Raw genomic sequence first — 16,740 nt, 5'->3', positions numbered from 1 at the left:
TTCACATGCTCATGAATATTCCCCGTCGTCAGGCTGGGAATCCTCAGTAAAGAAAAATCAGTAACAGTTTAGTTTCTGATCTGTCTTTCGTAGTAGTAACCAATCACTGATCTCTGCGTCATACTGACCACAGCCAATGACTGCCATCTCCCTAAGCCCCGCCTCTGGCAGCCATCTTCAGATTTTTACCGCACGTTCAAGTGTTGGGATCCTCGTGCTATTTCTCTCGAGCTTTAGTGCTTTTTCGCGCTTTCTCTTAGGAAAATTTTCTCTTTTTCGGTCAAAAGAGCCTCAAGCTCCACCGTTTCTTTATCCGATCAACGGGGACCCGTGTCGGATTCTTCTACGCCCCTCAAGGGTGAAGATTTCGTCAAGCCACGCTTTTGGAGGACTCCAGAAGTTTCTCAGGCCCATCTCGATCATGGCCCAGGAGAAGGGAAGCTCGACGCCCGGAAAGCTGTTCAGGGTCTGCCCTGGATGCCAGCTTCAGAATGTCTTTAAGGAGGCCGAACACTCCCTTTGCCTCTACTGCCTGCATGAGGACAAGACGCACGTGGAGAAGGACTGTGCGTTTTGCGGCAATATGTCGCAGCGGACCATGAAGGACCGCCATCTGCGTCTTGCCAACTGACTGGAAGGTAAGAGCCCGTCAGGCGAGAAGAAGAAGACATCCGAGCAGTCTTCTAAGACCTTTGAGGGCGCCCCGGCGACGGGGGTCCAACAGAAGGCCAAGCACCGCGAGTCCGCTGGCACCGGGAGCGCCGAACTGTCGGGCTCTACGGGCGCCAGGCAGGGCGCATCCTCCCCGGCCCCATCAACCACGAGCCAACGCTCTGGCTCGGGTAAGAGGAAGGCCGAGCACCCGGCGAAGCTCCTGGAGAGACCCCGGTTGAGCTCAAAGGCCCCATCGGAGGGGGAGCGAGGCGTTGACCCTCGCCCCCAAGGAGAAGGCGGTGAGCGCACCTAAGGTGGTGAAAGCCTTGATCCACCCGGCCAAGGCCTCTATCGTGACAGTCGCGGCGGCCCTGGTTCAGCCTGTGGAGGCTACACAAGTGGTGGCGACCTCGGGGCCCAGAGTCTCCCTGCCACCGCGGAGGGAGTCCTCTTTCATGCCCATCGGCAGGACCCCCGTGAAACCTCCGACGGAGAAGAAAAAGGGGGGGCAGGAGGTCGTCGTGGATTCGGCCTCAACCTCTGAGGAGGAGCTGATCGAAGTCTTAAGCCACGGCGTGGCGTGGAAGAAGACCAGCCCGTCGGGAGGGACCCCGACGTAGGAGACGACGAGAATGTCGAGGATGCCGACGGGGCTCCTGACCGCCCGTCGGAATCCCCTCAACCAGTGCCGCAAGACAACTCGGCGGCCATTTTGTTGGCTATACAGTCCTTATGCTCGGAGATAAGGACGAGATTGCTGTTACCACCAAGGGAGGAACCTCTCCCGACGGGGGACCCGGAGCCAGGCCCTTCTGGGAGCCCTCCTCCTAAGAGAAGGATTCATCCTCCACCTCCTTTTCAACCATCGCGCCCTGCTGCGCCCTCCTCCCCGTCCACGACCCGTGGGGATGATACGGGGACTGACACGGCCATGTCGGACACAGACGACGAGGTTTACGACGAGGATCTCCCGTCGTCACCTCCTCCCCGGGCTTCCCCGCCCGACGAGATTGGATCGTTTCATGCCATGATCGCCAGGGCATCCGAGCTTTTCCAGCTCTGCCCGGAAGAGAAGAAGGAAGGTTTCCTTTATCAACGGCGCGAGACCAAGAGGAAGACGGTCCTCGCTGTACCTCTACTGGACGATATCTGGGATGAGGGTCTTGCCTTCCTCAAGAACCCATCCACAACGCCTGCGAGTAGGGATCGGTACGCGAAGAAGTACCGGGTCCCGGACGCAGCCCCCTTGTGCCTTTGGGCACAGCTGACCCCAGACTCGGTCGTCTCTGCGGCGGCCAGGAAGAAAGCGGGGTGGGGGCCTCTGCCTCTACGTCAACCTCCACGCCGGACAGCGAGAGAAAGAAATTGGACACGATGGGACGCAGAGTCATCTCATAGGCAGCGACGACGATTAAGGCTGCCAACGCCTTGGCTATCGTAGCCCGCTACGACAGGGAGTTGTGGTACAAAATCGCCCCCCTGCTGGACTTCTTGCCAGACGACAAGAGGGCGGAGGCCCTAGAGATCTTGCAGGAAGGAGAAGTGGTGTCGGACCACGCCATTACAATAGCGACGGACATCGCTGACACTGGATTTCGCCAGTTGGGCAACGGCGTGTGCCTTAGACCGCGTGGATGGCTCAAGGCAACTGACTTCCGTCAGGACGTGCAGACCAGAGTCTTGGACATGCCGTTCGACGGGAGCAAGCTGTTTGGGAAAACAGTGGACGATTCCCTACAAGCCATCAAGACGGACACGGAGACGGCCCGGGCTCTCGGTGTTCTCCAGCAACGACGGCCGCCCTTTCGGAGCGGCGGAGGCAAGCAGGGTGCCTCCAAAGGTTCCGGCGGCGGATTTTCCACCTATCGTCAAGCGGCCCGTTCATCGTCACAGGAAGCCTACAGGGGACGAGGCAAGTCGGGCGGACCCCGCCGTCGTCGCCAAGGAGGACAAGGCGGCAAAGCCTCGTCGAAGCAGGACTGAACCGGCCGTGGGGTCGGGCCCCCACCGAAGCACCCCGGTGAGAGGCCAGCTGGCGAGCTTCGTCAGCGTGTGGGAGTCCATCTCCACCGACCGTTGGGTGCTGGACGCCCTGGCCCAGGGTAACGCGCTCGAGTTTCTGAAGAAGTGCCCGCGCGTCCCCCCCCCGTGGCCAGGAAGGAACATCACGTCCCTCAACTTCTCTTGGAGGTAAAGGCGATGCTAAGGAAGGGCGCCATCCAGCTCGTCCCAAAGAGGCTTCGGGGCTCCGGAGTTAACTCAAGATACTTCCTCGTGAAGAAGAAGACGGGAGGATGGCGTCCCATCCTGGACCTACGACGACTGAACAAATTCATCAAGGCACAGAAGTTCCGGATGGTCTCCCTCCAGCACGTCCTGGGTCAACTGGAGGAAGGCGATTTCCTGTCGTCGTTGGATTTGGAGGATGCCTACTTCCATATCCCCATCCTAAAGGGACACCGAAAGTTTCTAAGATTCGTGGTCCAAGGGCGTCACTACCAGTTCAGAGCCCTTCCCTTCGGATTGAGGTCGGCACCCAGGGTGTTCACCAAGTGCCTCGCACCGGTGGCGGCGCGGCTGCGCCTGGAGGGGATCCACCTCTACCCTACCTGGACGACTGGCTCATCCGAGCAAAGACAAAGGAGCTCGCCGCGGAGCACACTGCAAGGACCGTCCAACTACTCACGGACCTGGGATTCTCCATAAACTACGCCAAGTCCCACCTGGTGCCCGCGCAAGACGCACTGTTTCTGGGAGCGAAGCTCGACACAGTGGCGCTTCTGTCGGAGGAAAGGACGAGGGCCATCTTGGGCAAGGTGCAGCGGATGCTGGTTGCGGACGCGGCCAGGGTGAGGTCCATCAAGTCCCTCCTCGGAATGATGTCTTCTTGCATTCATCTCATCCGCCTGTGCAGGCTTCGGATGCGCCCGTTACAGGAGTTCCTGGACGCTCGCTGGTTCCAGACTACGGGCAGCTTCGAGGACAGGATCACACTCGACGAGAGCTTCCGACGAACGATCCGGTGGTGGGGCACCCGCGCGCATCTGACGGCGGGCATGGACTTCCAGACCCCGGGCCACCAGAAGACAGTGACCACGGATGCCTCCCTGGAAGGGTGGGGAGCGCACTCCGAAAATCTGCACGCAAGGGGCCTTTGGCTGCCGACGGAGAAGTCCCTCCATATCAACGTCCTGGAACTCCGTGCAGTGTTTTGGGCCCTCAGTCCTTTCTTCCGTCCCTCAAGGGCAAGGTGGTGAGGATCTTCACCGACAACACCACCACCATGTTCTACATCAGGAAGCAGGGCGGTACCAGATCCCCAGCCCTGTCCAAGGAGGCTCAGGATCTGTGGCATTGGGCCGTCGCCCAAGGGATGTTTCTGGTGCCGTTTCATCTGGCAGGGATAAAAAACACCATCGCCGACTCGCTCAGCAGAGAGCTGCGCTCGTGGCACGAGTGGGAACTACGACAGGATCTAGTGGACCGCCTCTTCCGACGGTGGGGCACACCCCAGATCGATCTGTTCGCGACGAACGCACACCTTCACAAAATTCTACTGCGTCGATCGGGAATTCCAGGGAGGAGTCCAGGGTCGGCCAAGCAGTGCTGCGCAACCTGTTCGCCTAAGGTGAGCCTGGTGAGGAGGTAAGAATTGCTTAATGTTGAGTTTTGCATGTAATGCTTAATGTTGAGCCTTTGCCACCTCCCGTGGTTGTGCATGTGTGTACTGCTATGCATTCTTTTATTCATGAGCATGTGAATCCATGCCAGACCCCATGCTGGAGAAGGAACAAGTTACTTACCTGTAAACTGTTGTTCTCCAGCATGGATTCACATGCGAACCCTCCCGCCTACCCCTCTGCGGCTCTTCACTTGGTCATACTGCCACTTTACGTGCTACCAAATCTGAGGATGGCTGCCAGAGGCGGGGCTTAGGGAGATGGCAGTCGTTGGCTGTGGTCAGTATGACGCAGAGATCAGTGATTGGTTACTACTACGAAAGACAAATCAGAAACGAAACTGATACTGATTTTTCTTTACTGAGGATTCCCAGCCTGACGACGGGGAATATTCATGAGCATGTGAATCCATGCCAGACCCATGCTGGAGAACAACAGTTACAGGTAAGTAACTTGTTCCTTCTCCACTTCATTATTTCTGTACTTGCGCTACACTTCATGCAACCTCATTTCTGAAACAAAACATTCGAAGGGATTGTGTCCTCCGACGTATTCCTCATCTTAGATATCTCCTTCCAGCTCTGCTGGCCTCGGAAATTTTTTTTCTTCTCTAGAGGGCGCTGCGCGTCGACGTTCTTTGAGTCGATGTCCCTCGACAGCCGCCGTATCGACGTTCGACGTCATCCTGCCTATAAAGGCCGCGCGCAGCGTCTGTTGCTCAGTTCCGTTTTTCCGCGCTTACTCGGTGCCTCGGAATACCGTTGCTCAGTTCTTAGTCAGATTAATCCTATTTACCTCGAGTTATTCGATCCATACTCGATGGCTTCCTCGTCGGAACCGACAACTCCTCGATCCGGCTTCAAAAAATGTCGAGATTGTGGGAAAAAGATGTCGTTGACCGATCCTCACAGAATTTGTCTGTGGTGCTTGGGAGCTGAACACCATTGTTCGGAATGCGAGGACCGTATGTCCATGACAGCTAAGGCCCTGAAGGAGCGTAGGGGGAAGCTGGAGAAAGGTAAGACTTTTAAAGCTTCTTCTTCGTCAACGAAGTCGAGACATTCGTCTCCTCATCACCATTCGCGCTCCAGGTCTCGGAGTGGGTCTCATCACTCCTCGAGATCGAAGCACTCGAAGAGGAGACGTCGAAGATCCCCTTCTCCGTCTTCCTCTTCCTCTGTTTCGCCAAAAAGAATCCCTTGCCCCACGAAACATAGTTCCCGGGCTGAATGGGAGGAATTCCGAAAGAATATGATGAGCGTCTTCGAGAAAGCGGCCTCGACCCCCTCGAAGACTGCCGAGAGCGATGCTCTGGTCGAAAGACCCGAAGGTCAAAAACGCCGCGAGCCGCAGTACCCGGCGAAAGAAATCTCTCGAGCGCGTTTCGAACCCTCGAGCAGGACTATGACCTCCAAACCTTCCTCGAAGGTGCCGTCGACGAAGGTCCCGTCGACGTCTTCGATGCCGTTGTCGAGGGGACCTTCGACACACGGGTCTGTCGACTCGACGCCGGCCTCGACACCGGCGTCGACGCCAAGAAAAGTCACGGTTACCACACATCCAGTGACCATCCCCAGGCCCTCGACGTCGATGGCTTCGATATTGTCGAGGCCTCCACCTCTGTTTTCGACGCCACGCTCGAAGGCGTCGACGACATCGACGCTTTCGAGGCCAATAATGACAAGTTCGGCACCCTCTGCCTTGGAAATGGGATTTACTCCCTTTATGAGTTCAGAACAATTGAGAACTATATCCTCAATTTTATAAGAGGGTGAATTGTCTGAACAAGACACATTTGAGTTACAGGGACCTGTAACCCCAGTTAGAGAGGAATTTTCCTCTGAAGAGCGCAGATTAAAGGATCTTCATTATTCTTTACATGAGGCAAGTGGGTTAGACACTTCCCCTGAGGTGGAGTTTGCTAAGCCAGACCCGGGGGAGCATGCTGAAACCCCCTACAGAGCCTTAATGGCCAGGATTACAGAGTTCATGGGGTGGTCTGCACCTTCACAATCTTTCCAACAAGATGACCTCACGGATATTCTTGACAAAGGCCCACAAGAGGACCCTGTGGTGCCCTTTCATGAAGCTCTTCAGAGAAAGATCATGACAAACTGGGAAACCCCAGATGTAATACCAGCAGTAAATAAAAAAACTGTCTGCAAAGTACAGGGTATCTTCCACAGACCCAGAGTTTTTGTCTAAACACCCATCCCCAGAAAGTCTGGTGGTACAAGCAGCATCCTCTACCGATGTCAAGACGGCTTATCCTACAGTCCCACAGGACAGGGACGATAAAAAATATGATGCTATGGCAAAGAAAGTCTTTTCAGCATGTAGCATGGCGTTAAAGTCTGTTAATGCTACTTGCACCCTTGCTAGGTTCAGCCATACACTTTGGGAGTGTGCTTCTACAGCGGCTGACTGCATCCCGGAGGGAGAAGAAAGGGATGCGTTCCTGAATATTATACAGGACGGTAAAGACGCTATGTGCGAATCCCTCCAGACGGGCATTGATTCGGCTGACAGCATCAGCAGAGCAATGGCGGCAAGTACATCAACCAGGAGATTCGCTTTGTTGAGAAAGTCGGGTTTTGCCCCAGATGTGCAAGCCAGGCTCTTGAACATGCCATTCGATGGCTCTTCTTTGTTCGGGAAAAAGGCGGATGACAGTTTAGAGAAACTGCAAACTTCAAAAGCTGCAGCAAAATCCCTAGGAGCTGCAATCCGTCAGACTCCTTTTCGTCCCACAGGAACCTCTGCGAGGGGCAAGTCCTTTCGCTTCTACTCCGCATTCGGAAGAGGTAGAGGACGACCGGCTCAAAGGGGTCAAAGAAGAACTACCCGAGGTGGACGGGGTAGATATTCTAAAGCCGCAGCAACAGCAGGTGCCTCTTTACCATCGGCATCTGCATCAGCCGCCCCAAAACCACTCTGAGGACTCCCCTCACAGGACACCTGTAGGAGGCAGGTTGACTCAACATCTGACGGTATGGCAGGCTATCACGTCAGATGCTTGGGCATTGGAAACAGTCGCCCAAGGTTACTGCCTGCCTTTCCTACGTATACCTCAGTGTCATCCACCGGGGATCAGCTCTCAGAAAGCTCCAGATCCGCTCCTCTTGCAGGGAATATTGGACCTGCTAGAGAAAGGTGCCATAGAACCGGTACCTGTAGCGGAGAGGAACAAGGGCTGGTACTCCCCTTACTTTCTCATTCCGAAGAAAGACGGAGGACTGAGACCCATCTTGGACTTGCGAGAATTGAACAAATTCCTCCAGAAAAGACAAATTCAAGATGGTCACTCTTTCTCAGATCCTCCAGGCCCTTCAGTTCCAGGACTGGTTGGTATCTCTGGACCTTCAGGACGCTTATTTCCATGTGCCTATCCATCTCAAACACAGGAAATACCTGAGGTTCGCAATTGGCAACTCTCACTATCAATTTCGAGTGCTGCCATTTGGGCTGACCTCCGCCCCGAGGGTCTTCACCAAGTTAATGTCGGTAGTGGCTGCAAGTCTAAGGAGGGAAGGGATTCACGTCTACCCCTACCTGGACGATTGGCTGATCAGGGCTGTTTCTCCGGAGCAAGCTCAGATCCAGCTAAATCACGTGTGCCACTTCCTTCACAGACTGGGCTTCTCCCTCAATTTAAAGAAGTCACAAATGATACCATCGCAGAGACTCCAGTTCATAGGAGCGATCCTGGATACTTCCCTGGGAAAAGCCTCGCCACCAGAGGTGAGGGCTCAAGATATTCTACAGATGGTTACCAAGTTCCAGCATGCCCAACGTCTCCCAGCCTTCGACTTTTTGAGGTTGCTAGGCCTCATGGCATCCTGCATTTTCCTTGTGCCAGAGGCTCGCCTGAGAATGAGATCCCTCCAGTGGGCACTGAGGACTCAGTGGTCACAATTCTCAGGGAGAATGACAGATCTTCTTCAGGTTCCCGGCAGGGTGGCTCGAGACCTTCAGTGGTGGGCCTGTCAGGAGAACATTCTGAAAGGAGAACAGTTTTGGCAACCCTGGCCGGAGATAACAGTAGTCACGGATGCCTCACTCACGGGGTGACCATCAGCGGTCGTTGGTCTCCATCGGAGTCCAGACTACACATCAACCTGTTAGAGCTGAGAGCCATCAGACTTGCGCTGAAGGCTTTCCTGCCAGCTGTACAAGGGAAGAACGTCCTGATAATGACGGACAACACGGTGGCCATGCATTACCTCAACAAAAGAGGCGGCGTAGGATCACTACCCCTGTGCAGAGAGGCGATGCAGCTCTGGTTTTGGGCAATCCAAGAAGGAATCTCTCCATCGGCAGTTCACCTAGCCGGAGAGAAGAACTTGACAGCGGACGCTCTGAGCAGGCAGAACAGTCTCCCACGAGTGGGAGCTAGCTCAGGAAGTCCTTCAAGAGATCTTCGCCCTTTGGGGAACCCCTCAGGTAGATCTGCTCGCCACCAACCTAAACAGGAAATGCGACCTGTTCTGCTCAAGGGAATTTCCTCCGAGAGGAGCTCTGGGAGACGCGTTCATAGTGGACTGGGAGTTTCCGCTTCTGTACGCGTTCCCACCGGTCCCTGTCATTCCTCAAATGATCAGGAGGTTGAGAAGATTCCGGCGAACCATGATCCTAATTGCCCCGGATTGGGCCAGGAGAACGTGGTACCCGGACCTTCTAGACTTGTCCATCTGCCCTCCAATTCGACTTCCACTCAGAGAGAACCTACTCTCACAGAAGGGAGGTCAGGTTCTCCATCCAGACATCAAAACCCTCAACCTTCACGCTTGGCTTCTGAACGGCTGAGGTACAAGGATTGGGACCTCCCTGATGATGTTATGGAGGTGTTGCTTTCGGCAAGGAGGCCAGCAACAAAGTCTTTATACCGCTGCCGTTGGAACAGATTTTGCAGCTGGTGTAGAGAACAGAATATCGACCCATTTTCATGTGGTACACCAATGGTTTTGTCCTTCCTACTATATTTGGCAAATTCAGGCCTTCAAGTTGGCACCATTAAGGGATATCTCGCAGCGCTATCCATCTTTAAGCGTACTGCGGAAGAACCAACCTATTTCAAATTACCCTTGGTAATACAGTTTCTAAAGGGGTTAACCAATGTTTATCCCCCAAGACCATTCCAAGTTCCCCTATGGGATTTAAACTTAATACTAACTTTCCTGATGGGTACACCTTTCGAACCTCTCCATTCTTGTTCGTTAAGATTCCTTATCCTTAAAACTGTTTTATTAATAGCACTTACATCTGCTAGAAGGGTGAGCGAATTACAAGCTCTTTCTTGTAAACCCCCTCATACAATCTTTCACAAAGACAAAGTTGTCCTGCAAGTGAAGCCTAATTTCCTCCCAAAGGTGGTTTCTGAATTCCAGATCACTCAGAAGATTACCCTACCATCTTTCTATCCTCCTCCTCACCCGGGGAAAGAGGAAAAGAGGTTACACAGACTAGACCCTAGGAGGGCTTTAAGTTTTTACATTAGTAGACTAGCCAGGATAAGACAGGCAGACCAGCTGTTTGTAGGTTACACAGGTCACAAGCTGGGGTTACCAATAACTAAGCAGACCATTTCCAGATGGATCATTCTAGCCATTCTGGAATGTTATAAACTGGCAGGGAAAGAGCCCCCTCAAAACCTTAGGGCTCATTCGACCAGAGGTATTGCAGCTTCATCGGCCCTCAAGAGGCGTGCCGGTTAAAGACATATGTGCGGCCGCTACATGGTCGTCTGTCCATACCTTTACACGTTTTTACAATCTGGATTCCTCCTCCAGTCAAGAGACTAGGTTTGGAAGGGCTGTACTGCATTCTATTCATCAATAGAAGACAGCGTGAAGTCAGTACTCCCTCCTCCGAATATAGAATACTGCTATGGGAGCCTATCTAAGATGAGGAATACGTCGGAGGACACAATCCCTTCGAAGAACAAGTTACTTCTTACCTTGTAACGTTCTTTCGACGGGATGTTCCTCCTACGTATTCCTCATCGACCCTCCCATCCATCCCCGCAGTTCTACTTCCCTTGTTGTTGCAGCTTACGCTCCTTCAGGGTGATTAGTCTAGTCCAGACAGTAATACAGTGGGCTACAAAACGGAACTGAGCAACGGACGCTGCGCGCGGCCTTTATAGGCAGGATGACGTTGAACGTCGATACGGCTGCTGTCGAGGGACATCGACTCGAAGGACGTCGACGCGCAGCGCCCTCTAGAGAAAAAAAAAAAAATTCCGAGGCCAGCAGAGCTGGAAGGAGATATCTAAGATGAGGAATACGTCGGAGGAACATCCCGACGAAAGAACGTTACAAGGTAAGAAGTAACTTGTTCATCTGAGGGACCTCAACGCGTGAAGGACCATGGCTACAGTGGACGTCACATTAGGTAAAGTATTACTGACACACCCTGTCGACGTCCCTTTTCGAGTTTTGAAAACAAACCATGTAATACTCTGTAACTCACACAATGTCGGCCTATGCAAAGCATGTGAAGGTAAGCTGATGCAAGCATCAGAAATATGATTACGGTGAGTATTGTATGCCATATATATGTTGATCCCGAAGAAAACGAGTCAATACCTTGAGTAGGCCAACGGTAATTTATTTGGCATATTTGCAAGCTTTCGTGGAATGTCTCCACTTCCTCGGCCAGAGATGAAATGAAGCATTTGAAAAACATCACAGCATTACAGCTTACATAGCCCCTTACATATATTTTTTTTTCCACAAAATGTTGAACTCAATAGCAATGTTTCATGCAGGTGAGGACTTAGCCGGGGTGTCCAGATTCAACTTAAGGGTGTATGAGCTCAGGTAAAAGGGACAACATATAATGCATTGCTCATTTATGTCAGAGTGCCCCATCTGTAAGTTGGGTTTGCATTAAAACATTACAAAGCTGGCAGTGGCTAGTTAAATCGTTTCCACCAGGTGCCATCAAAATATGGTTAATGTCTGCATTTGCAGTTCCCTTTTTTACATAATGCATTGAATTAATTAACTCCTCTCCTTTGTAGAATATCTGTTTCAGAAAACTAAAAAAATATTTTTTTGTAGGATGCAGAGGGATCCACATGTTTGCACCTGGCTGCCAAAAAGGGCCACTTTGACATAGTGAAGTATCTCATCTCCAGTTTAGAAGTGGATGTCAACTGCCAGGTGAGCACCACATCCAGACTCATCAGCATGCCTTGAACATCTCCAGTTTCATTTTTCTTTTAAATGAGGAGGTGAAATGGCCTGTGTTTGTTAGGAAAAATTGTCTTTTTGCTGCTTTCCTCCCTCAGACTTCTATGCGACACCCTTTCTTTTAAATGTGTTTAGACTCCTGCCCAGACATTTTGGAGATAAGTAAAGCCTTCTGATTTACTTCCCTTGTCTTTTTGCTCATTCTTATGGGGAAACGAATTAGCATCTAAGACGTTCAGTACTGAGGGACTGTCTTAGTGAATTTCTTTCATTATTACAAATGCACAGATCACCTTAAAGTGAAGCGTGTTTGGATACTTTTTTTTTCTTTATTGCTTTTTCTGTAATGGCTTTTTGGTTACTTTTGCAATGTTCCTAGGACAAACTGATGGCAGCGGATATTTTTCTGTTTTTTATTTTTCCTTGTGCATTTTTGCATTTACCACAAAGGGCTACTAAAGGTGGCTAGCTCCCTAAAATGGCCTTGCCACAAGACTTTCACTTGTGCTTTGTCCTTCTTTCTTCCTTCTCGGTCAGGAAATGCCATACGCGGAGTGCTGTTTCCAGGGTAAAGCTGCTGCTATTGTGGGCAAAGGGGCAGTTTGGTGTGGGGAGGGGGAGAGGGGTTTGTCTAGTTCCAGTACACATCGGTGCCTGAATGTTTCTAATGCACTCCTTCCTCCCACGGATTCCTCATATATGTCCATCTCTCAGCACCAGCTGCTATTGGGAAACATTTACACCACCAGGGGGCGCAGCACAGCTCAGCAGCGGTTCCACCCGATGCCTCTGCGCACCCCAGCCCGGACATGAAATCGGAGCCAGTATACATGGAGGCGCTGCACCGCATGTTAGGGAGAATTCTCATTTTAGGGCTAATTTCCCTTACCTATACAGTCCCCCAGCAGCTTTGCTGGATTTGAAGGGTTTGTTTCTTTTTTTCCTGCGAAGAGTGAGACTCTTTTTCCCACTCTTAGGCATTTTTGCTATGTGTGTTCTAGGCTATTTTTGTGTTTAATGTCTATGGGATTTCTCAACCCCATAGGAACCATCTTTATTCGCATGTGTTACACAGCACCCTCTGTGCAGGGACACGGGTGTCGTAGCGACCCCCAAACATAGACTCCATACCCTGGGACTGACTACTGTCTCCCAGGGCATGTAAAGTCCTAATTGACTTTACTAGCCATTTTTTATGAACTAAACCAGTACAAACCATCTTACTATGGAGGTACTGAAAAGGGTTAATAGTTTTTCCCTTATGTTCATTTTCGAGAGGGTACCTTACAGTCCCCCTCTCAAATGTTTCTTGCTGGTGGCAGTGGTTACTAACGTAAATATTCGACCGCAAATATTTTCCTATTGTTCGAGGCTACCACATTTTCTGACAGCCTCTAACTTTCCGCCGGTGTATTTTAATATTAACTTGACTCCGGTAGGTTTTATTTGCCAGAACTTTAATATAACTTTTCTTGTGTCTTTCTCTAAACTCCTAACCCAGGTCGGGGATCCTTTGTTCGTCCTTTTGGCGGGCCTCTGCCGAGAAGCCCTCCTTTTGGTGCCACTGAGTCTGGGGTGGGTCCATTGTGTGGGAGGAGGAGTAGGACTCCTGGACAGGGTTGCCTCAGCAACCCATGTCGCACTCTATCCTGATAGGCTGGAGGGTCTCCCGCCAAGATGACCACTCCACTATGTGAGTGACAGCTAGGCTGTATGAATGGGGATCTTTTTGCATAAAAGCAGGGTCCGGAGGACTGGAAGAGCTAGACGTTGCCACTGGAACTAAGAAGCCGACGTGGAGAGAAGCCAAAGAAATCTGCAACGACTGAACCACCGGTGAAGCCCTGCTGCAGCGTCTCACCACTTTTCTCCACACAACGAGAGAAGATCTTCATCTGCCAGAGCCTTCTTCCCTTGAGCTGGTGGGGCCAACCAGTTTGCCAGTCGCCTTCCCGGACCTGCCTTGGTCGAATCTCCCGTACCCTGTACTCGGATGCCGGATAGCCAGGCACCAGTCCACCCGGACCACGATTTAAAGGAGCGTACCTTTTTTATTCGTCAGGCAGCACCGCAGCTGGTTTCATCCCTGGGTAGTGCAGTAACTCGAACCTTCCTCTCTTCCTCTGCTGGATCGCCCGAACTGCAGGAACTACCAGGAAAAACCGCCACCGCAGGAGCCATTTCTTCATTTTAAAGGTACATTGTTACACCAGGCTGCCCTTTCTTCGCGTTAGCACTAATGGTGTTTTAAATCCTTTACCTACCTGTTGGGTTGGCCGCCCCTCTCTCAACATTCTTTCATCTTCTGCATCCACCTTTTCAAAATCGTTAACCAAAGACTTGACGGCAGCTACAAGAACATTTTGCTCCTGGGCCCTTGCCCAGTACCACTGACTCTGGCACAGGCCTACTGACTCTGGCTACATTTGTTGGAACTGCCTTCTTTAGATTGATTCTCAACTAGAACTGTGTTGGTGCACCTACTTCTTATAACTACCCTTTTCTTCCCCTTTCTAAACCTTGTGAAATGCCATTTTGATCAGTTTTCATTTAAGTATTGCCTATACTGATGCACTGTCTTGCTTAATCTGGTTCATAAATGTATGGGAAGTGTTGCTAGGGTGTGTAAGAAGCTATTTCTCTATTACTTGTGCTTTCCCTCCCTTGTGAGAAATTGATAGAGTATCCCTTGTGTGTGGTTTTCACTGTGCCGTTTTGCTCAGCTTTCACTCTGGTTCACTTGGCCTACAATTTAACGAGGGAGTGTGTATATTTTTCCTCCGACTTATTTAACTTGCTCGATGAATGTGATACATGTGTTTTATTAGAAGTGTATAAAATATATATCTACTTTTTGAATACAAAGCTTTGGTCAGTGTTTCCTTGTGCTGTAGTACTGTAGGCCTATTGTGTAAACCCCGAATACTACTTATCTACCTCTTGAGATGTCTGACTGCTCAGCCACAGCTACCAACTAAATCTTTGTGGTACAGACTGATAACAAAGGGGATGTATTGCTCTCACCTGTAATCCTAATCTTGTGTAGTGCTCCCTAAGGGAACTGCACAGGATTCTGCCTAACACCGCATGCATGACTTAAGTTACTATTTTTTACACGCACTCTGCTTGCTAATAGGATCACTACTCTTGGCTAATTCTTAGTTTCATAAAAAAATTATTGGTTCATCTCTCAAAGTCCTCCTGATGCCGAATCCGAAAATGTCTTTAGGCTTAAAAGCTTGCATGGATTGCGAGCGCCAAATGTCTGTGTCAGAGCTGCACCTCATATGACGTTACTGCCTTGGTGTGAAGGCCACAACGCGCAGGACAGTGTCGTGCTAGTCCTTGTACTCGAAGGTGCTCTGAGAACCCGAATCAAAGCTGTGCACTCTACTCCACTTGGAATGAGGGGATAAGCAAGCCTGCTCGAGGACAAGGGGTGGGGAGCGCAGCACCCTGGAGCTGTCCCCCATCCGGAAGGACCAAAAGAAAAAGCACCGCAAGTGGTGGAGGTTGCCTGACGGTGTTGGGGAGAATTCTCGAAAATGTGCTAATTCCCTTCACCTTAGAGACCCCCAGCAACTTTGCTGGCTTTTGAGGGCTTGATTTTTTTTACCTGGAGAGTGTGCGCCTTTTTCCCACTCTCTCATGTATTTTGACATGTGTTTTACTCTTGTGTTTTGTTGGGTTATGAAGTCTAACCAACTCCATAGGCATCATCTTTTCATTTGTCACACAGCGCCCTTCGTGCAGTGGCACAGGGAAACCTTTTCATGTTTTCCTAAGGTTTAAATACCTTCTCTGGGATAAACTACTGTTTACCAGAGTAAGTAAAGTGAAATTGACTTTACTAGTCATTTAAATTCTTAGACCCAGCACACCCTATCTTATAATAGAGTGCTGGAGGGGTTACTTAGTATCCCCTATGTCTAGATACTCATGTAGCAGTCAAATGCTACCCTTTCCTTTCAGAATGGCTGGTGGCAGTTTTACAATGAACTACCATGATTTTTCCCGACCTCAAACTATTTGTGCTCCGGTGACATTAAATCGCAGGAGCCATGTTTTTCAAGATGGCGTCTGAGCACCCTTTGTTAAAATAGGTCCCGGTCTTCTTGTTTCAATATTTCTTTTTGGAAAGGTCCTTCTCGAGTGTTTTTCTGCGCGTCAAACCAGGTTTGGTCTTTGTTCATTCGCCTTTGGCGGGCTTCAGGGGTGAAGACCGCCTCTGGCGCCCGAGTGTCTGGGGTGGGCAGGAAGTGGGGGAGGTGCCCGAAACTGTGGTGATTGGCTTGCTGACTGTACGGCAAGGACAGCCATGCTGCTGGGTGAGTGACAGGTAGGCTGTAATGAATGGGAGAGAACTGAATAAAAGGGCGTCTCTTGGTTTGGAAGGCAGAGTCGACCACTGGAGCGAAGAAACCGAAGAACAGCTTGAAGAGGACAGCTGCTGCAACTCCTGGGCCGTTGGTTTGCCCGGTGAAGCCCTGCTGCAGGTCCGAAACGGCAAGTATGCATCGACAGAGAAGCCCCTGCAAGGACGAATTCTCCCTTTGAGGTGGTGGGACCAATCAACAGTAAGCCACCTGGATACCTATCTCAGAGCTGGTTGAATTTCCTCAGAGTGCTTCAGGAAACCGTATAGACAGGGAGAGACACCAGTTTGTGTTCTTCACTTACAGCCACCGAAATTGAAGCTTGCCAGTTGCGAGTTTTTGACTGTCCCAGTGCAGTGGAGGAGTCCCCCGATGTCCTCCCTCTTGTCCCCACGACTGAAGCCCAGGAACAGGGAGATCTGCTGAAACTGCCAGGAACAGAAGTCATCAGACTTTGGCCTAGCCTATTGAATTGCATTGACTCTTCTGGTGAACTCAAAATATTTGCACTGTCTAAGAATAATTGTTACCCTTTTATGTTCTAATAACATTTGCCTTTTACTCCCCTTTGAAAAGTCTTCTGAATGCCAACAGTAAGATATTCCTGTCCCCAGCACCCTTGTTAGAAAAGTTATCTGTGATTGTAGGTTGTGACTGTGGCCCATTCCAAAAGGGCCTTATCTGATTCAGAAACTTAGAGTGTACAGTATTGAAGTATATTTGTGTATTATTATTGATTGCCACCTTCTAATGAATGTTTTCTAACTGACTGGTTAATTTACCAAGAAATCTTGAGTGTAAGGATTTACTTAAACACCTGTGATAGTAGACCTC

At 50.7% G+C, this 16,740-nt stretch overlaps 1 protein-coding gene across 14 annotated transcripts in view; it reads left to right on the top strand.

The window, feature by feature from the left end:
- The window catches only part of EHMT1 (euchromatic histone lysine methyltransferase 1), a 2,375,011-nt gene that overhangs the window by 1,748,970 nt on the left and 609,301 nt on the right, over positions 1-16,740 (top strand). For all 14 annotated transcript variants that reach the window (XM_069609714.1, XM_069609713.1, XM_069609712.1 and 11 more), the window contains one exon: positions 11,399-11,500. In XM_069609714.1, the coding sequence (XP_069465815.1) occupies positions 11,399-11,500 (102 nt within the window). The remainder of the gene's footprint in view (positions 1-11,398; positions 11,501-16,740) is intronic.

Source organism: Ambystoma mexicanum, chromosome 8 (assembly GCF_040938575.1).
Source record: "Ambystoma mexicanum isolate Mex_15411 chromosome 8, UKY_AmexF1_1, whole genome shotgun sequence".
Classification (NCBI taxonomy): domain Eukaryota; kingdom Metazoa; phylum Chordata; class Amphibia; order Caudata; family Ambystomatidae; genus Ambystoma; species Ambystoma mexicanum.
Note: the sequence above shows the minus strand (reverse complement) of the source record. Positions and strands in the feature narration are given on the sequence as shown.